General features: G+C 47.5%; 1 protein-coding gene across 3 annotated transcripts in view; it reads right to left on the reverse strand.

Annotated features, from left to right (window-relative positions):
* The window catches only part of CUNH6orf89 (chromosome unknown C6orf89 homolog), a 34,052-nt gene extending 13,879 nt beyond the window's left edge, over positions 1–20,173 (reverse strand). Inside the window, exons 1-4 of one of the 3 annotated variants that reach the window (XM_021149844.2) lie at positions 19,969–20,173; positions 11,207–11,297; positions 5,470–5,677; positions 4,846–5,059 (exon numbers count right to left, since the gene is read on the reverse strand). In XM_021149844.2, the coding sequence (XP_021005503.1) occupies positions 4,846–5,059; positions 5,470–5,658 (403 nt within the window). In that variant the 5' untranslated portion in view covers positions 5,659–5,677; positions 11,207–11,297; positions 19,969–20,173. Of the gene's footprint in view, positions 1–4,845; positions 5,060–5,469; positions 5,678–11,206; positions 11,298–14,803; positions 14,966–19,968 lie in introns of those variants that run through there. The other 2 variants (XM_021149845.3, XM_085833231.1) reach the window with 2 other exon arrangements.
* Positions 20,174–22,294: the final 2,121 nt, after the last annotated feature.

Here is a 22,294-nt window from a genome sequence, read left to right on the forward strand (position 1 = left end):
GAGGATAGAAGACAACCCTGACCTCAGCCTCAATAATGTCACCCTCAGAAACACCATCCAAGCACCCAGACCAGCCTGGCTTCCCCAGCACTGGGATCATAAGTGTGACCCATCATGCCTGCCATTCTCACATGAGTTCCAGGTACAAAACGCAGGTCCTCATTCTTACAGAGCAAGCACTTCACCAACTAAACGAGCCACCTCTCTAGCCCCAGTGAGTATTTTTATTTAAAAAAAAAATGTTCTAGTTAGGTATTGTGGTGCTTGCCTTTAATTCCAGAACTTGGGAGGCAGAGGCAAGCAGATCTGAGTTCAAGACTAGCCCTAAGTCTACACAGGGAGTTTCAGGTCACCAAACATACACTGACAGCTTGTCCCAAAATCAATCAAAAAACCAAACCAAAATGAAAAATGCTTTAATTGCTTCTCAGTCTTTTGGCTAAGGTCATGTACAAAATATTTTAAATTATTTTTATTGCTGTTTATGAGTGTATGTGTGATACGTGTGTGGGCATGCTGGCCATAGCATGCATGTAGAAGCCAGAGAACAACTTTATGGAGTCCGGTCTCTCCTTCCACCTTTCTGTAGGTTCTGGGGATCAAACTCAGGCTGACAGGCTCACAAGGCAAGCAGCTTTACCCCGGGACCCAGTGTGCCAGTCCAAGAGTATTTTTCTTTTTCTTTTTTTTTTTTTTTTTTTGGTTTTTCGAGACAGGGTTTCTCTGTGTAGCCTTGGCTGTCCTGGAACTCACTTTGTAGACCAGGCTGGCCTCGAACTCAGAAATCTGCCTGCCTCTGCCTCCCGAGTGCTGGGATTAAAGGCGTGCGCTACAACAAAATCTGTCTCTTAGCCAGGCAGCGGTGGCGCACACCTTTAATCCCAGCACTTGGGAGGCAGAGGCAGGTGGATTTCTGAGTTCGAGGCCAGCCTGGTCTACAGAGTGAGTTCCAGGACAGCCAAGGCTATACAGAGAAACCCTGTCTCAAAAAAATAAATAAATAAAAATTAAAAAATCTTGTCTCTTTATTGATTTTATGCATGTCAAGTATCTTCTTAGTGAAATGTCTCTGGAGATCAGGAAGACTCACACCAAGATTATCAACGAGACAGATCTACTCTCTCCTAAGGCAGCCCTAAGAAGTCCCTGCAGGAACAGAGCAAGTGGCCAGATGGTGGCTAGCAAAGTGGGGGGAAAGATGAGGGATAAGGACTGTGAGGACCACGTGACACAGGCTGCCCAAGTGTCAAGGGGAGAGCGACTTTTGCATCCTACACAGCCTGAGATCACTGAGGAGGAATGGTGCCATGGATTATGGTGGAGATGGGGGACATGGAGGTAGAGGTTCATCTTCCTACAGTATCCCACAGAAGTGTGGCTGGACTCCAGCTGGCTCTCCATCTCCATAAAGGTTTTGTCCGTAATAGTAGCAGGAGTGGCCACACTAGTGAGTAAAATCCTCTTTAGGAAAACAGCAGCAGCAGCAGCCACCGCCAGCCACCGCCACCGCAGCCGGTGCTGCTGCTGCCGCCAGGACACCACGCCACTCTGGCTCAGCACTTTCCTCCAGCTCTATAAAACGCTGCTTCCTGTTTCTGCACTGCTTGTGGTTCCCACCCACTCCAGTTTGTAGCAGAAAGGGAGAGGCTCCCCAGGAAGGCACTCAGCGACTGTTCATATTTCCCTAAGCCCCTTACTGTAGACCCCCTCCTCTAACAACTAGTTATGTTAGAAAACAAGCCAAAAGCTGGGTGGTGGCGGCACATGCCTTTGATCCCAGCACTCAAGAGGCAGAGACGGGTGGATTTCTGAGTTCGAGGCCAACCTGGTCTACAGAGTGAGTTCCAGGACGGCCAGAGCTACACATAGGACAGCAGTGCAGTGTGTACACAGAGGACAGCAGTGGAGGGTGTACACAGAGGCAGCAGTGTAGTACGTACACAGAGGACAGCAGTGCAGTGTGTACACAGAGGAAGGGCGCCTCCCACTTTTATGAACCCTCACTGGGGAAGAACACCAAATGAGCAGCAGCCTCAGCCTCGTTGTGCACTCACAGGGGTACAGGCCTGACTTCCTACTCTAGGATGTGCTCAGAAGAACCTGCAGAGCCCATGACCAAGGGCCCTCATTTTCATGGCTGTGCTCACTGCCTGATCAGCTACCCTGGCAAGTTCCTGTTACAGAGCCCCTTCCTGCGGACGATGGAGGAGGCCTTTTCAAGGTCCCCTGTGTCGAAGGCAGCACGCCCAGAATCATTTTCACACAAACCCACAATGGATAGGTCACCGTATGCCAACCATCTTACTTCAGGGACACTGCACTCGAATGATTCCCATAGAGTCCCACCCTCCTGAGTTCTCACAGGCAGACACTGATCTTGCTCCAGCTTTAGGCAAGCTACTCAGCCTCCACCACAGCGTTCTCCTCACTGAGTCTGAGTCTGAGACATGAACCTGAGGTCCGCAGCAGCACTGCGCCATTCCAGAGCACTCAACGCAGGACATGAAAGCTCCTAGCACCAGCACGGCCTGGAGCCTGATCTCCAGAGCCTCGAGCAAAAAAGCTCTTATTTTTCTTTTCTTTTCTTTTTTCTTTTTTTTTTGAAATCCAAGTATTTCATAGCTGGGCTGAGACCTGGACTCTAAGCCTTACTAATCCCTTAGTTCTGAAGCCACACTCCTCAATGACTGGGTCCTTTGTGTCCTCCTCCTTTGGAAGGTGCACAACGCAGAAAGTTCCCTTGTAAGCAGTGATCCGTGTCTCCGCATGAGGGCCAGCCCAAGCCTCTGCCCTGTAAAGGTGTACTGACCGAAAACTGTCCACTACTTTAACTCAGGTGGTCTGTGTGAGGATAGTGGGGTGTTATTCCTAGAGCATAAACACCAGTGGCAACCTCACGGAAGAAAATGCTCCCTGCCACCCAGCAACAATTAAGTGTCATAGCTCCTCAGGGTGGATGTGGTCTCATGAGCCCCTCCTCATTAGCGACAGAATGATGCTGGCTTCATCTTGTACACACAGCCACAAGGATCTTCAAGTTTTGGGGTTTTTTGTTTTTGTTTTTGTTGTTGTTGTGTTTTCAAGACAGGGTTTCTCTGTGTAGCCCTGGCTGTCCTGAAACTCACTCTGTAGACCAGGCTGTCCTTGAACTCAGAAATCCACCTGCCTCTGCTTCCCAAGTGCTGGGATTAAAGGTCTGTACCATCTTTGCCTGGCAGCCACAGTATCTTTAAAGTGAATGTTTTCAGCAACACTCAAATTCTTACTATGTCAGAAATCTGTGAGTGAAAATGTCAAGTTGCTTAAATTGTGTATATATTTTCAAAAGGAATTAACTATGGTGCTGGAAATTGGTATTCAAGTATATGGCAATAAATAAATATGGTATTTCCCGTTAGTTTAAAAATAAATCCCCACAGACAGAGAGTCATGGGGCTGAGTTCTTATCACACAATGTTCTCTTCCTCTGGTTTTTATCTAACTTGGGAAATCTCTTCAGTACTTCCGCAAATGTACAAAGATAGCTTTCAAAGGTGACCAATCCAAGACGCAATTTTATGACTGATAAAGTCAGGCTCTACGAAATGACATTCTGCTTTTATGAAAGTTAGCTTAAACTAGTCAAGTTTTCTCTGGAAACATTTTCTAAAAAACTTACCCTGGATTCTAAAGGCTTCAGAACAAAGTCCTACAAGAATGTGGCCAAGGGAGGTTAATAGGACAAAGGCAACAGCAACAGACCAAACAAAGCACAGGGTCGGGCAGGATGGGTCAGTGGGCACCGCGCTTTCCAGCCACCTGACACCTCAAGTTCAATCCTCAGAACCCAGGCAATAGGAGACAACCAACTCCTGGAAGATGCTCTGTCCTGCACTATGGTGAGTGCTGTGGTACACATGTGCACACACATGTGTGTGACACAACATTCACACACACAATGCAGCACACAGACACACAGCACTCTCACACACGATGTGGCACACACACAATGCACACAACACTAATAAGCACATTTTTCTCAAAATTTAACGGGGTTTGGGAGTAAGTGCAGCGGAAGGTTCTAGCACAGACTGCTCACACAGTACTGGGTTTAATCTCCAGAATGGAAGAGAAGAAACAGGAGGAAGAGGGTGAGGAGACAGGATGCATTCCCCTGAGCACTATCTCTTTCTCCAACAGTAGGTCTGGAGTGATCCCGCACCTCACTATTTTCATGTGCGGCCTCCTTGCAGGCATGCCTGTGAGGCCGAGAGGCTCTGCTGCTGCAGCGCTGCTAACTGGTCTCCTCAGCTCGCTGGGCTGGCAGCACTGCCACACTCTGGGGCACTACACCAGTGTCACTGACTAACTGTGGTAGCGAGAAGGAGCAAGGTGAGAAAGTGAGACATGCCAGCCCAATCAGATAACAGCGGTTAGAGTTGTCTGGCAGAGAACCGAGGGGAGAAGGCTCTCCTGTGGACACCCTTCCCTACCATGGTATCCTAACATTAGAGGACTTGAACTTGGCCCCTCCAGACATGCTTCTCTGGCAGGCCTAACTTCTCTGAGGGTCAGTTTCCTTGTCTGTAAAATATGGACAACACAGCTGCTCCCATAGTCTAAGTCAGACAATACTAGGAAGGTGTCTCTTATTACATGAATAATCCTTTTCCATCAAACACTGTCAAAACCCCTGGATCTCAGGTTGGGCATAAAGGCTCGTGCCTGTCATCCCAGCGTTGGCGGGTCTGAGGCCAGGCCTGAGGCACAAACCAAGTTCTATGACGCGCTCATTGACACGAGATCCTATCTCAAACAAACAAAGCAAACAAAAAGAACACCGTACTCCTAAGTGCAGCCTTCTACCTGGGAAGGGTTTGTCCTCCTCGCTTCCTTGCAGAGGAACGCCCTTATTCTCTGGCATATACTTCTTGGTAATGGGCAAGGACACCAGCCGAATGTGATGAATGAGTGAGCGCCAGGTGTGAGCTCCAGAAAGCACTGGCTCGGGTGCTAATGAGCTAAAAGGCTGAATTACAAAGTAGGCAGTGAACAAGATTAATCCCAGAGTTAGGAGGACCTAGAAGGAAAGACAAGAGTGACATTAAGAGTTGCCCCAACACAGAAAGTCCCGTATCACCGAGGAGAAAACAAGCCTCTTGGCTACTTCGAGTGTTCCTAGGGCTACTCCACGACCATCAGCCGGCCACCTGCTTGCATCTCCAAGGGCAGGCATTTAAAGCTCAAGAGTTACCAGCCTGCAAGGCTTCCTGAGCTTCCATCCCGCTGCCAGGTGCTACGCCCACTACACAAACACACAGCTTTCGTCTAATGCCAATCAACAGCACAATCACATTTCCTAGTAACACTGGATGGCAAGAACAAAGGCCAATTCATTCTAGGAAAACCCAGCTCAGCACTGAGACGAGTCCGCAGTTACTGGGAGGGATGTCGAGGCGTCTGAGATGGGCTCACTGAGTGACACATTACCTTATACACGGCTATAAGGAGAGGGTACTGGGGTGGTCCCCTTTGAGGTTCATTCTTTTCCAGTAGCTGTCTGATAAATTTTTCGATTGCTTTCTCGGACATTCCACACTGATGGCCTGTCTGTCTCACCAAATCAACAGTCTCTGAAAGTTTGTCATAGATGCTGATCTCATTAGCAGCAAGATCCATGTCTTCCAAAATGAAGTCCCTGAGAGGGAAACAAAAGGAAAGGACAGTTCCTTTAAAGTTCTTCCTGCCCAAGGTTACCTCTTTCAACAATGGTTCTTGACCCTCTGAGAGAACATATTTTGTTTTCCCTCCCAAAGCATACCAAATACTTTTCGAACAAATACAATGAACACCTAAAAACAATGTCAAACTGTTGTATATGCAACACTTCTGAAACGATCGTTTTCTGTTTTGAGCCCATACCCTGCTATGCTGCTCAGGGTGCTAGGGTTCTGGGGCCTGAGTGACTCAGTCTCTTGGATGCTGAGATTACAGCTCAGACAGGCCACTGTATCCAGTTTATGCATGAGTCAGAAAATGTCATTTAGCTAGGCTGTGTGTGGTATGCATGCCTTCAATCTCAGCACTCAGGAGGCAACAGCAGGTGGATCTGTGTGAATTCAAGGCGAAGCTGGGAAACATAGAGCAACCCAGACTCAAAAAAAATTTTTTTTAAAGATTTATTTTATTTATTTGAGTAGACTGTAGCTGTCTTCAGACAAACCAGAAGAGGGTATCAGATCCCATTATAGATGATTGTGAGCCACCATGTGGTTGCTGCGCATTGAACTCAGGACCTCTGGAAGAGATATCAGAGCTCTTAATAGCTGAGCCATCTCTCCAGTCCAATTTTTTTTTGTTTTTTGTTTTGGTTTTTCGAGACAGGGTTTCTCTGTGTAGCCCTGGCTGTCCTGGAACTCACTTTGTAGACTAGGCTGACCTCCAACTCAGAAATCTGCCTGCAGCCGGGCGTGGTGGCGCACGCCTTTAATCCCAGCACTCAGGAGGCAGAGGCAGGCGGATTTCTGAGTTCGAGGCCAGCCTGGTATACAAAGTGAGCTCCAGGACAGCCAGAGCTATAAAGAGAAACCCTGTCTCGAAAAACCAAAAAAAAAAAAAAAAAAAAAAAAAAGAAATCTGCCTGCCTCTGCCTCCCAAGTGCCCAGATTAAAGGCGTGCGCCACCATGCCCAGCTTCCAGCCCAATTTTTAAAAATGAAATGCCTTCATGCTTTTTTTTCATATCTTAGGACTTTCCACCTCCAAAAGTGAAGAGGGTCCTCTTACTTGCCTACTTCAGTCTCCAACCTTGAAAAGCACTGACGCGATGCATGCCTCACCTGTAGGCTAGATCAGCAGCCAAGCAGCTCCATAAAGAAGCAGTGGCCTGCCGGGCGTGGTGGCGCACGCCTTTAATCCCAGCACTTGGGAGGCAGAGGCAGGCGGATTTCTGAGTTCGAGGCCAGCCTGGTCTACAAAGTGAGTTCCAGGACAGCCAGGGCTATACAGAGAAACCCTGTCTCGAAAAAACAAAAAAAAACAAAAACAAACAAACAAAAAAAAAGAAGCAGTGGCCTGACACATCATTGCTCAGGGTGACAAGAGTGCAGCTCTTCTCCCTGCAACGTGTCTCCTGCCTCCCATGGGCACCTTCTGCTTGGTCCACTGGTGTGAGCACAGCCTGCGCATCAGAATAGCCTTGAGTTTTACAGCGTTGCTTTAACCTGCCCACTCTTTTTTTTTTTTAAAGATTTATTCATTTGTTTTATGTAAGTACACTGTAGCTGTTTTCAGATACACCAGAAGAAGGCATCGAATCCCATTACAGATGGTTGTGAGCCACCATATGGTTGCTGAGGATTTGAACTCAGGACCTCTAGAAGAGCAGCCAGTGCTCTTAACTGCTGAGCCCTCTCTCCAGTCCCCAACCTGTCCACTCTTGTGAGTTGCTATCCTCATGCTACATGGCAGGCAGGTCCGTGGTGAGTTCATAAAGCTCTCTATTTCTTACCACATCTGACTTAAAAGCAACCACTGTTCTAAAAGTGGTGGCTGTTAGAAGTGGTGGCACACTGCGGTTTTGATCTCTTTCTCTGAAGGTTGGTGATGCTGTGCGTCCTGTGTGCTTACAGGGCTTTTAGATCATCCTTGTGCAGGAAGGGCTGTCTTTTGTGCATTTCTCTTGGGCTGTTTCATTCTTAGTTTGTAGGAATTCTCACTGTGCTCTGTCCTGGACACCAGTCCTCATCAGACCCTGCAGACATTCCCTTCGGACATCTCCCTGTTGGCAGCACCAGGGTTGAACCAACTGCTCAGCTCTAGCTCATTTTCCTTCTTTCTTCCTTGTTAAAAAAAATTTTTTTTTTGTTTTTTGTTTTCTGGTTTTCTGAGACAGGGTTTCTCTGTATAGCCCTGGCTGTCCTGGAACTCACTTTGTACCAGGCTGGCCTCGAACTCAGAAATCCGCCTGCCTCTGCCTCCCCAGTGCTGGGATTAAAGGCGTGCACCACCACGCCTAGCTCAGTTGTCAGTTTTAAAATATTAAACACTGAGGGTTGGAGAGATGGCTCAGCGGTTAAGAGCACTGACTGCTCTTCCAGAGATCCTGAGTTCAATTCCCAGCAACCACATAGTGGCTCACAATCATCTGTAATGGGATCCAGTGCCCTCTTCTGGTATGTCTGAAGACAGCTACAGTGTAGTCATATACCTAAAATAAATAAGCCTTAAAAAGAAAAAACATTGAGTTTACATATATCATACAACAACTCTACTCACAGGTATGTACCCAAAAGAACTCAAAACATGTGTCCACACAATTACTTGAACACAAATGTTAGCAGCGGTCATTATTACTCCAAAGGTCTGAAGTAACAAATGCAGGGACAGAATGTGACAGGTGCATTTATGGATATTACAGACGAGAATGATGGAGTCGTAACACAGGCTGTGTAGCCCACAGTGTAGAAACACGGTGATGAATGGGAGACAATCACAGAGATTACCCAAGAGCAGGCGAGTCTGCAGACACAAAGCCGACTAATGCTAATGCTCGCCTCAGGGAGAGGATCTAGAGAACAGGCAACAACTGGTTATAGGCAGGGCCTCTCTAGAGTGACTACAGGTTCTCATCTAAGTCAGTGACAGGTTGTAAGCATAAACTGTGCTTCTCAAGTGGGTGAACTTTGAAGAAATACTATATATGTATGTGTGTGTGTGAGTATATGTATATATATATTCTTTTTTCATTTTTTAGTTTTTAGAGACCTGGTTTCTCTGTGTAGCCCTGGCTGTCCTGGAACTCACTCTATAGACCAGGCTGGCCTTGAACTCAGAAATCCACCTGCCTCTGCCTCCCAAGTGCTGGGACTAAAGGCATGCGCTCCTACCACCCATCAACAAATCTTTTTTTTTTTTTTTTGAGACAGGGTTTCTCTGTATAGCCCTGGCTGTCCTGGAACTCACTTTGTAGACCAGGCTGGCCTCGAACTCAGAAATCCGCCTGCCTCTGCCTCCCGAGTGCTGGGATTAAAGGCGTGCGCCACCACACCCGGCAACAAATTATATCTTAATAAAGGCTAATATGTATTTATGGATTTGAACTTATCCCTGTTGTGGCATTTATTATACTCTACTATGTTCTGTCTCCCACTGCCCAGTCATTGGTGTCTGAGTTCTATGAGGGCAGGATACATACGATGTATAGATCCTTACCAGAGGTCAATGTCTGGTACATATAATAAAGATTTGCATATACTTGGTGACAAAGAGAATGATAATAGCTGGTTGAGGATAGACATGAGAAATCATAAAAGGATTGTTTTAGAAATCCACAGGCCTGGGGCTGGGGATGCCCAGTTGGCAGGCTGCTTGCCTGGCATGCATGAGGCCCAAGGTTCAGTCCTCAGAGTTGAGTAAACTTGGGCATGGTGACACGCATGCGCATGGTGGGAGCAGGAGGACCAGGAGTTCACCCTCCACTCACAGAAAATCTAGGTTGGCTTATGCATGCCTGAAACTCATGGAGAGCCTCCTGGCTCTGTGTGGAACCACAAGCACGTATGAGGGCTGGAGTGATGGCTTCCCCTCTAGAGGACCTGGGTGTGATTCAGAGCAACGTATGGTGGCTCGCACCATTAGTAACTCAAGCCCGAGGGAACCTGATGCCTCACTGGCCTCTGAGAACACCGCATGCATATAATGCACAGACACCCACATAGACAAAACACCCACATACACTAACAGGGAAATAAAGGTATTTTAAAGGCAGGCGTGCACCATCATGCCTGGCCTCCAATAGAGAGTCTCTTACTGCACGTGTTCCCAGCTGTAAACTACTTGTTAGTATGTGTGGAATACAACAATCATTTGAGGTCACCCAGGTCAATGTCTTAATTACTGGGTGAAGAAAAGATGCATCTGAGCCAGTCAGCTGCATGTGGACCTTACTCTGTCCATAAAGCCCTTGATGAGCAACCAGAACGGACTAGAAAGCATTAAGATCCACTCTAAGGGCAAACCAAACAAATAAAGGCATAGTGTTTCCAAGCCAGGTACTGGTGGCACAAATCTTGTGACCCCAGCACAACTGGGAGGGGCTGGAGCTAAGGATGTAGCTCAGTTGGTAGAAGGATTGCTCAGTGTGCGCAAAGCCCTGAGTTCCATCCCTAGCACTGCAAGAAACAGTCCTCGGTGCAGGCAGGAGGATCACAAGATCAAGGTTACTCTGGCTACAATGCAAGTTCAAGGCAAGCTTGGGATACCCATAACTGTACTCCCTCCAGCTGAAAAGGAAACCTTCCAAAGAACACTGACTTAGGAGATCTCTGTGAAGCTCCTGCTGCTACTCTGATGGAGCGTCCCTGGACCAAAAGAAATGAGAGCTGTCAAGGAAAGACAGCCACGGGTCACAGCGGTTCAGTGGCTGTGTGAGAAACCCACGGGGAGGGCCTGGGGCTTCAGAGCAGTGGCTCAATCCCCAGCACACGCAAAGGAGAATAAGATGATACTGCCTTTGTGACAGTAACTCCAGAGACAGCATTCTTCTGTTTAAACTGGAGACTAAAAATGATCATATACTGCCATATCCGGGGATCCATCCCATAATCAGCTTCCAAATGCTGACACCATTGCATACACTAGCAAGATTTTGCTAAAAGGACCCAGATATGGCTGTCTCTTGTGAGACTATGCCGGGGCCTGGCAAACACAGAAGTGGATGCTCACAGTCAGCTATTGGATGGATCACAGGGCCCCCAATGGAGGAGCTAGGGAAAGTACTCAAGGAGCTGAAGGGATCTGCAATCCTATAGGTGGAACAACAATATGAACTAACCAATTACCACCACCACCCCCGCCCCCCAGTTCCTGTCTCTAGCTGCATATGAATCAGAAGATGGCCTAGTTGGCCATCAGTGGAAAGAGAGGCCCATTGGTCGTGCAAACTCTATATGCCTCAGTACAGGGGAACGCCAGGGCCAAGAAGTGGGAGTGGGTGGGTAGGGGAGTGGGTGGGGGAGCGCATGGGGGACTTTTGGGATAGCATTGGAAATGTAATTGAAATAAATACCCAATAAAAAATATGGAAAAAAAATGATCATACAGAGAGAATCTTAGGAGCTGGCTGCAATGTTAATTAGATAACAACTGGAAGCAGGAAGTCACAGCAGGCAGCGAGCACTAGAAGGATGAGTGGAGTGGCTGAGGCTGACAACAGACAATCCATTTACCTCCAGAGTGAGGGTCCAGCCTGGCAGAAGGGAGCTTGCCTCGCAGGGAAGTTCAGAAGGCTGAGCTTGATCCCTTAACAGTGGTTTAACCCTGCAAGGGCAGAGGTAGGGTCACCAGGGGAGTTAGGAACGGCGGCCTCTGTCCCACCCGTCACAGACAGTTGTCCTCCATTGATGCTGGGGAAGATGTTTCAAGACCCTGTGTATGCCTGAAGTAGTACTCAACTGTCAGGCACCAGGTTCTCTCAGACACACTTATGAGTAAGTATAATTTACAAATGACAAAATAGAACAGTGACAATACACTCTAATAATAAGTCATATGACTCTAGTCTCGTTCTCAAATGTCTTGTACTTACCCTTCTTAGGATTCTGTGAGGTGCTAAATGTATACACAAGTCACATGAGGGGAAGGACATAGGCGTCTTACTTAACAGCACTAGGAAGGGTTATGCTGGGGACCAGACACTGCGAAGTTACTAACAAGCAGGTGACAGACACGCACACGGGAATACTGAATGAGTCCAGCCTGCTACTCAGAAGGGCACACAACTCAGAGCACAGGCTCTGCCTATTGCTGCAACTGCCCAATGAGCATTTCTGACTGCAGGGACTACAGCCAAGGGGGCACTGTACTGAGTTCCTACAGGTCTGGGAGTGGGGCCTGATGAAATGGTGACGCTTTCACACTTCTTCCCCGTGGATCAAAGGCACACTCGGGTCATGGGTTCAAGCCCCAGCACTGTAAAATGAATGGAAGTAACAAAGGCACATCCCCTGTTAAAGCGGCTGCTTCAGGACAGCAGCTCTGAACCTAAAGTGATTGTGATCACTTAGGTGATGTCATTACCACATCTGGTGATGTCTGAAAGTTGGAGGTAAGGATTGTTTGTTTATTTGTTTTTATTGTCAAAATTATCGGAGTCCTATTAGCATCTAGTGGGTAAAGAGGCAACATCACACAGGGCCCAAACAGTCCACCACAAAAGAATGGTCTTGCTCAAAGAAAAGAAAGGCCTGCAGGGGTGAGCTAGGACCCTGGTCTGCAGGGGTGGGGGGAACACTTCAGGAACAGAAGCAGGGCAGCTCTGCTGAGCTGTTCCCCACAACTCCACCTGGGCCTCAGTCCCCGTAGAAGCAGCACAGGAGCATGGCTCGTAGAACTGCTGGGACAGAACTTGTTAGGAAAAAGCTTGTGGAGGGCTGAGCATAGGTAGGACCATCCTGAAATTCCACAACTGGGAGGCAAGAACACCAGGAGTTCCAGGCCATTCTCAGCTACATACTGGGTTCAGGGCAATCTTGGGCTATGTAAGAAAATCCTGATTCAAAAACATGGGCAAATGGGAAAGAGAGATAGGTCAGCAATTAAGAACACTTGGGGCTCTTACCAAGGATCTGGGTTTGGTTCCCAGCACCTACACCATGGTGCACAACCACTTGTAACTCCAATTCCAGGGAATCTAATACCTTGTTCTGACTTCTGTGGGCACTACATACATATGGCTGGGCAGTGGCGGCACATGCCTTTAGTCCTAACACTTGGGAGGCAGAGGCAGAGGCAGGTAGATTTCTAAGTTCAAGGCCAGCCTGGTCTACAGAGTGAGTTCCAGGACAGCCAGGGCTACACAGAGAAACCCTGCCTTGTATTAGAGAGAGAGAGAGAGAGAGAGAGAGAGAGAGAGAGAGAGAGAGAGAATAAATGTAATAGTCACTTTTGCAACAGTTCCTCCAGTGACATGACATGTCCTGAACACTGACATGAAGGGCTGTGGCGGCCCAGCGATTTTAAGTCACAATACTGATCCATTTAGCTAATGCACACATCCCAGCTACTAATAATGAGAGCAATACCCAGAGTTCTTTCCTCTGCCTAGTTCCCTAGTGGGGATGGTGTGCACACTCCATACATACATTCCATTCAATGTCATCCCAAGGTTCTCATGACTCAAGACAGTCTATCTAAGAGAACAATACATCCATTAGATTGCAATTAAAAACTTCCAAGAGCCAGGCATAATGGTGTATGGCTTTAATCCCAGCTCCTGAGAGGCAGAGACAATAAGATCTGTGGATTTGAGGTCAGCCAAGTCTACATATTGAGTTCCTGGAAAGCCAGAGCTACATAGAAAGACCCTGTCTCAAAAGTCCAAAGTAAATAGAAACAGACAAAAACTACCAAAGAAAACTAAATATACTTAAGGGACAGTAGCTGATAAAATATTAAAACGATTTCTGTGGTTCAAAACAGTAATAATTTTAATTTAGAACTATAAGTACTTAAATTTTACAACACTATATTTTCACTATTGGTAAGCACAAAAGCAGAAAATGCTAGAGTAGTGTTGGAAATGAACAACAGAAGCAATCCTACGAGCACGCCAAAGGACGGAGATATGGCTTCTGCGGAGATCCCTGCACCGCACGCTCACCACAGGCCAGACAGGAGTCCACTCACAGATTAGCAGTTACAAATACTAGTGAGGAAGGTGGTTGTAAATACAGTGGAAAATTACTCAGTCTTTGAGAAGGAAATGCTTAGTGAAAAAGTCACACAGGAAACAAAACTGGCATGACACCATTACAGGACTAACATGAACTACTTAAACATAGAACCACTCCATGACACAGAAATTGTAAGGGCCAGGAGACCCAGGAAATCGTCAAAGATTACAATGTTTTAGGAGCTGCTAAGATGGCTCAGTGGGTACAGGTGCTTGCTGCCAACCCTGATAACCTGGGTTTGATCCTAAGGACCCACAGGTGGAAAGAGTGCCATCTCCTCCAGGCTGTCCTCTGCCGGCCACATTCACCCCACAGCAGGTGTTCCATGACCCTAGCTCACGCTCTTTCTCCCTCTCTCTCTCTCCCTCCCCTTCCCTCTTTCCCTCCCCCTCTCTCTCACACACACACTAAGTGTAATAAAATTTTAGTTATAAAGAATAAACTACAGAGATCTACCACATAGCAGCACCACCCCACGGATGCACCTCCATTCTCTATCTTCCCTCAAACCTTTAATCTGAAAGATTTCTGGAAAGCAGAAATGAACATCCACACAGTGTTCACTTAGACTTGTCTGTTGTCAGCACTGGCCCACATCTGCCCAACCCCCTATTTATTTCTCTCTCTCTGGTTTTTCAAAATAGAGTTTCTCTGTGTAGCCCTGGCTGTCCTGGAACTAGCTCTGTAGACCACCACTGTGTCCTCAAGCGTACAGAGATCCAACTGCCTCTGCCTCCTGAGTGCTGGGATCAAAGGTGTGCGCCACACCTGGCTGTGTTTCTATCAGATTCATTTGAAGTTAACTGTGACACATTAAATTATCTCTAAATATTTTAGCACTCCATAAGAATTTCCCATGTAACAATGGCCTGCTCCACCGCCATTTCCACTAAAATTACTAATCTCTACTGCTGCTCAGTATGTAATTAAATGCCTTTCTCTGCGCACACACACACACACACCTTTACACAGTTCCAAGATCTCCGATAGCCTTGGCTGCTGGCTCTGACCTACTCAACACAGAACATTCCTGGTTTGACTTATTTTGCTTTCTCTCTCACCTTGCAGAAGTCTGCACATCTTTAAACTTACCTCTCTCTCCTCTGAGCCCTGCCTTTTCCTGTTTCTGCCTTTAAACACTGTTCCCCCGGGGAACTATAATGCCGGGATGCCGGATTTCTCCTTCCCCTCTCTTCAGAGTTAAATCCAGGAGGGGGTGGCCTGTCTTCCTCCACTCACCTGCTGAATCACATGCCTGTGCTCTCACTTGGCCAATTTGGCTCTCACTGGTCACCAATGGCTGTCCTGGTGCCAAGTCCAAAGAGCGTTTTTCAGTGACCGCTCTATGTGACCTCTGCGCGGTACCCGCCGTCAGCACCCATTTTTCCCTCAGTCCTTCAGCCTGGCATACCTGTCTTGCTCTCTCTCACACCAGAGATAACTATGTAGCAGTTGTCTTGATCTTCCCATTCCTTCCATAGCTTCCACTACAGCAGTGAGTGATCCCCAAATCTTCTTCAGCCCACAATTCTTTATAGAGCTCAAGAGCCAACCTCTTATTTGCCCACGGGGCTGACCTGATTCCCCACTGAGGAAGGCGTGTGTAGTTGAACCTGTCATCCTGTCAGCTCAGCCTCCTCCCCATCCTCTTCAAATGCTTACTTTCTTCTGTGTACGTGCACACATGTGGAGGTTGACTGTGTCCTAGATGTTGGTCCCAGGGATCAAACTCAGGTCGTTCCACTGGACAGTAAATTCTTTCACCTGCTGAGCTATCCCTTAGACCCTCCCTCCCTTTCTGTCTGTCTTTCCTTTTTAATGAAGACACTAGTCCTCTGAGTTTAAATGGAAACTCTCCTTTCTGCCTCATTCCTGCCCATGAAATCATCACTGAATGATATAGGTATGACGTCTGGAACCCCAACACTCAGCAGCAGAGGCAGGAAGATCTCTGCAAGTCTGAGGCCAGCTTTGTCTACACAGTGAATTCCAAGCCAATCTGGGCCATAAGACAGAGATTATTATTAAGAAGGAGGAGGAGAAGGAGAATAAATAATTAAAAAAATTTTTCTACCGTGGACTATCACAGAGATAACAGTCATCTCTATGTTTCCAGTTTTTATCTTCAGCCTAACTTTTTTCTTATTCACAGGTGGTTTTTCTATGTATTTGTTTATTTATCCCCAGGCTGGCTTGGAACCCACTCTGTAGACCAGGCTGGCCTCGAACTCAGAAATCCGCTTGCCTCTACCTCCTGAGTGCTGGGATTAAAGGCTGTGGGCCACCACAGCCCGGCTGACAGTGGTTTTCTAAACAGTGGGTCAGGTTTACACACCTTTCAAGATGCCCTACATCTTTCTGGGGTACAATTTAGCACGGTTGCTAAGGACACAGGAGCGAGAGCTGGAGAAATCTGGATTCACCTAGTTTCTTCTATTTATTGATACACTCCTTAAATCTTAGAATTTTTCACTTATAAAAAAGGGATAATAAACCAGATGTGGGGAACACATCTGTAATTTCAGCACTCAACTAGAGTCAGAATTAGAGTCAGGAGGATTAGGAGTTCAGCTACATAGCAAGTTTGAGGTTAGCCTGGAGCCTCAAACATGAGACCCTGTATCCAAAAAAGAGGGGTGGTGGTGGTGGATAATTATAGCTACTCCAATTGAGGATTACACGATGGTACATGCAAAATTTGTTCTAATATCCAAGTAAATGAAACACTTACTAATAACGACTATAAGATGACGTCTAAACCCTACCCCAGCCTACTTGGCCTAGTTGCCTCCTCTTTGGTCCGTCCTGTTTTTCCACTAAGCCGTCTTCACCGTCTCTATTACCATGCTAGTTCACAGCCATCTTCCTAAAAAGCCTGTCTTCCAGTGCTCCGTCAATAGGCACGCTCTCTGAGCTTTCACCCTAGATGGACTCTGTCCTCTGAACCTCATAGCACCCATCCATTTGTTCTTCCTCCTCCATCTCCTCCCAATCTACACTGTGAGTTCTTCAAAGCCGACTAATGGAGAAAACACAGACTGCAGAGACAGACACCTCCGAGATTAAGAGCGCTTACTAATACTTCAGAGGCCCTGGGTTCGGTTCTCAGTGCCCACACAACAACTCACAACTGTGTAAGCCCTACCCCTACGTTTCAGGGGACCTGAACCCTCTTCTGGCCTCTTACATATATGTGGTGCATACACTCACTCAGAATATTAACAACAACAACAACAACTTGGGGCTAGAGAGAGAGTTCAGTAGTTAAAAGCACTGCCTACTTTTCTAGAGGATCCTGGTTCAATTCCCAGTAACCACAGTTCCCAGTAACTCAAAACTGTCTGTAACTCCAGCGCCAATGCACACTGTCTCCAAACCATGTCTCGTGGTTCCCCGAGTGCTCTTCCTTCTGATACACATCAGCCTGGTGTCGCTTTAGTGAGCAGCAGACCTGGAAGCAAGCACCTTCACCTTTTCTGAATGTCAGAGAATAGACAGAGAGGACAGACACTCAAACTGGGTCACAGAAAAATGATCCAAGGCAGAGAACTGGAGAATGGAGAAAATGCAGGCTGCAGGAGGGCTCCCTGACCACGGGCAGTTACTGCTATTTCAGGACCTGAGTTTGGCTCTTTCTGGTATAAAAGTTGGGATGTGTGAACACTCAGCCCAAACTGCAAGGCAGCAAAGGTGAACGTTCCACACAAACACGCCCACCTGTGTATACATATACTATACATGTACATGTATACCTGGGGGTCTCGGGGATGGTTTGGTTTTAAGAAACTGTTCCATGTAGTCTGTTTCCCAAGTGCTGGGATTAAAGGCAGTCGTCAGCATGCATGACTTGAGTTGTAATCTGCATTGCTTCCCTTCAGTACTGGGACCTGAGCAGTGCCTGGCGCATACCAGTCCAGCGCTCTGCCACTGAGCCAACCCTCATTCCCTGTGTGTTCTTAAGAGAGAAACTGAAACAAGTCAACTTCGAGTTAACCAAATGGGGGAGAGGTCTGTAAAACATTCCACACTGGGAACTACCCAGTGAACAACGGAAAGGCTTTGAATCTGAAGATGTAGGAGTACTCTCTACCAAGAGTGCGATGACTACAGAACATTCGATACCAAGGCGATACAGGCTTTCAGATCATAAAATGTGTGGGGTTGTAAGCTGTGTGTGCCTTGTTATGTGTTACTACATTCTGTGTGAAACAGCAGTTTTCAGGTTGTACCTTGCCCTAGGTGACTCCATTCTATAAAAGCAGCATTTGGCTCTATTTTAAGTGGAAATGCAGAAGCAGGAAGACCACACCACGCCTCACTGTGCATAGGGTACCACCCACCACCTGTTAGCGTCTCTCACCCAGAACGGACTGACAACTACTTACTTCTAAAAGTTAATAAACAGAGTTTTCCACCTATAGGCCTATCGAGGCTGCCAGATGTGGTGACACACGCCTTTAATCCCAGCACCTGGGAGGCAGAGGAGGGCTGGAGGCCAGCCTGGTCTACAGAGTGAGTTCCAGGCTAGCCAGGGAGGAAAACCAAACCAAACCAACCTTAACTTATCAAAGTAAATTATCAAATAACTTATCAAAATAAATTAGGACTCTATGAACACATAAGGGTACTGAATTCACACCAGGAGAACCATTATCAAACACACTAAATAAAACCAACTTATCGGACTGGTGAGGTGGCTCAGTGGATAAGAGCACCCGACTGCTCTTCCGAAGGTCCAGAGTTCTAATCCCAGCAACCACATGGTGGCTCACAACCATCCGTAACGAGATCTGGCGCCCTCTTCTGGAGTGTCTGAAGACAGCTACAGTGTACTTACGTATAATAAATAAATAAATCTTTAAAAAAAAAAAACCAACTTATCATATGCCCTAGAAAGTGGCAAAAATCGAACACCTTCACTTGAACCCCATGAAGACTTCTAAAGCTATAGTGACAAGAGCCCCCATTGCCCATGTAACCATGAGTGTGTTCATTAAAGGCTGACAGCAGAGAACCCCTACCAATCTCTGGAGCTCAAGCCCGGCAAGATCCTCCCCTTCTTGCCACTGTTGATGTGGCCACCTGTCCTTCTGGACCATCTTCCAGTTCATTCCCAAGCTCACCTCAATGGTGAAGTCTAGCTCCAGGCCTCCCTCAGCTTCAAAGCCTTCATACCTTATCATAAATACTTGTCTTTCTCTTTACATCTGTTTTCTGCTTCATGTAAGGCCTCTTAGAACTCCTGTGGCCTCTTTACCCATTACGCAGCTATTCAATAGCCTACATAGACATATAATTACAGTGGGATGTGTAGTCTCCGGTGAGAGTTAATATCACCAATGAAGACTGGAATGATATATTCTATTTTCGGTGATGGCCAGCTGTCAAGGGAAATCTCGAAATCTTGGCAAAATTGCAGCCACCGAAACCCAGTTTGTGAATCTGTACTTCCATTCGATTGTGAAAAGATACTGTGCTGTGCCTGGCACTGTGAAAAGAAAAACGGGGGGGCTGGTGAGATGGCTCAGTGGGTAAGAGCACCCGACTGCTCTTCCGAAGGTCCAGAGTTCAAATCCCAGCAACCACATGGTGGCTCACAACCATCCGCAATGAGATCTGGCGCCCTCTTCTGGAGTGTCTGAAGACAGCTACAGTGTACTTACATATAATAAATAAATAAATCTTAAAAAAAAAAAAAAAAAAAAAGAAAAGAAAAACGGGTCCCTGTATGTTTCTGACATAACATACTCACGACACATGGCTTACAAGGTTTAAATCTTAAAATGCAAGGAAACACTAGGCAGGTGATTTTTCTCTGTACTGGCAGGCGATTGACTGCAAACGGGTCAGTGCGCCATGCCACGTTCTGAGACGCCAAGTTTATCACATTAAGTCCACGTTAAAATAAATATATAAATAAAATTAAATATTTCCTCCTTAACATTTGGGCTAAGATGTCTAAGAAGGGGTCATTCAGGGGTGATGCTAAGGCATCTGTGACAGGTTGGCGTGCGGGGTCAGGGCTTTCGGACCCGGCCGCCACGTCTGCGAACCAAGTTCGAGCAGAGTCGGACCCCGTCTCCCTCCCCGCGGAGCCTCGGGGAAGATGTCAGAGGGGATCTGCCCCGGGGAGCAGCCCGGGGTGCTGTCAGTCAGCAGAACGCAGACTGGAGTGGCGAGGAGGGCGGCGCGAGGCAGCGGCGGCCGCGGAGGACGGCCGGCCTCCCCCCTCCCGGCCTCGGGCCCCAGTCACTCACATGCGGGCCCGCGCCCTCTCGGGCTCCTCCCGCCTCGGGGACACCAGCCGCCGGGCGAGGAGGGTGGGCCAACAACTTCCTGCTTCCGGCAGTGCGACCCGGAAGTGGTTCTCGCGCCGCCGGCCAGAGCTGGAACACAAAGGAAAAGCTCCTTGCGCCCCAGGTTCCGAAACAGATCTGGCGAGGTCGCGGGGCGCGGGGCAAGTCTCGCGGTATCTGAAAAGCTTGTGCTCTTGCTCCCCCTGGCGTCCGGATGGCACTACTGCGCCTTCTCAGTCGTAGAAGTCTCAAAATAATAACAATAATAATAATAATTTTTTTAGGGGTCCGGACTCATTAACTCAATTCATTCCCATTTACACTTGGCTCACTCGTTTGTATCTATTGACTGCTGATTCCGTGGTAAGCATCACTAAGCACTGTACTCTTAAGAAACTGCTTCAGGGCTGGTGAGATGGCTCAGTGGGTAAGAGCACCCGACTGCTCTTCCGAAGGTCCAGAGTTCAAATCCCAGCAACCACATGGTGGCTCACAACCATCTGCAACGAGATCTGGTGCCCTCTTCTGGAGTGTCTGAAGACAGCTACAGTGTACTTACATATAATAAATAAATCTTTAAAAAAAAAAAAAAAAGAAAGAAAGAAACTGCTTCAAGAATTCTATTGTGAGCCGGGCGTGGTGGCGCACGCCTTTAATCCCAGCACTTGGGAGGCAGAGGCAGGCGGATTTCTGAGTTCGAGGCCAGCCTGGTCTACAAAGTGAGTGCCAGGACAGCCAGGGCTACACAGAGAAACCCTGTCTCAAAAAAAAAAAAAAAAAAAAAAAAAGAAATCTATTGTGCCGGGCGTGGTGGCACACGCCTTTAATCCCAGCACTCGGGAGGCAGAGGCAGAGGCAGGCGGATTTCTGAGTTCGAGGCCAGTCTGGTCTACAAAGTGAGTTCCAGGACAGCCAGGGCTATACAGAGAAACCCTATCACGAAAAACCAAATAAACAAAAGAACAAAAAAGGTGTTTCACAGACTGGGCTGCTTTGGGGAGCAAGGCAGTTTCTTTCCAAGGCATCTCTAGCTGTTCTCTTGAACAGGGCTGGAGGGGGTAAGGGCTGGAGAGATGGCTCAGCAGTTAACAGCACTGCCTGCTCTTCCTGAGGTCCTGAGTTTGAAGAAGTATTAAAAAAGTATAGCAAAGTAAAAACAAAATTCGAGGCTTTTGGGCCCAGGCTTGGGAGTGTAGCCTTTGTGGCTTAGTGCTCCAGGTACTGGTCATAAAACAGATAGCGACATTCCTTCCTCCACCCACCTGCTTCCTGGGTTCAATTCAAAGAATGGCACCCTGACCATTACTGGAACCTGCAATGCAAATGTGCTATCTTTAGGGGCTCTTAGATTGTTAGGGGCTCTTAGAAACTGTCTTGAGAGATAACCTGACACTTGTGACTTTATACTTCCTTGTGACTCTTAACTGGTATTTTTGGTATTTTCCAACAACGCCCTCCCCACCTCCATGAATTGTGGTTTCTTCCTTTAAATACCCCCTTACTCAGCTACTCAGCGCGCCATGGTCCTCTACCCCTGCGTGGTGTATGACCATGGGCCCGAGAACGCTCTCGAATAAAAATCCTCTTGCAAGTTGCAGCAAGATCGTTTCTTGTGGGTGATTTTGGGGTGTCGCCTCTCCTGAGTCAGAACGTGAGGGAGTCCTCACGTTGTGGGTCTTTCATTTGGTGCATTGGCCGGGAAACGCGACCACCCCTCACACCCGAGAACCGACTTGGAGGTATGGGGATCCCCTTTTGTGTGTGTGCCGGCCGGTGTCTCTGTTTTGAGTGTCTGTTTTCTGAAACGAACATTGGAACATGTGCTTGTTGTGTTGGGTTGTTTGTGTCTTGTCCTATGTTTCTGAAGCATGGCGAAGTCTGAGTTCGGATCCATCTGAGTTTATTAAATTTGTGTCTTGGTTTTCGGGTTGCGAGATCGTGGGTTCGAGTCCCACCTCGTGCCTTGGTTTTACACCTGGCAGAGTGAAATTTGTGTCTTGGTTTTCGGGTTGCGAGATCGTGGGTTCGAGTCCCACCTCGTGCCTTGGTTTTACACCTGGCAGAGTGAAATTTGTGTCTTGGTTTTCGGGTTGCGAGATCGTGGGTTCGAGTCCCACCTCGTGCCTTGGTTTTACACCTGGCAGAGTGAGGAACAAGTGTGCTTCTCTGGTTTTGGTCGTCTAGGTAGAAATGGATGCTGGTGTTTGTAGACGATGGGGTGATGGGGTCTGAAATGCGCGCGCGGTCAGTATTTGCAGCTGTCCTTTTGGGCCGTAAGGACCGGAGG

This window comes from Mus caroli, unplaced genomic scaffold (assembly GCF_978045245.1).
Source record: "Mus caroli unplaced genomic scaffold, Mus_caroli_1 scaffold_18, whole genome shotgun sequence".
In the NCBI taxonomy this organism is placed as follows: Eukaryota; Metazoa; Chordata; class Mammalia; order Rodentia; family Muridae; genus Mus; species Mus caroli.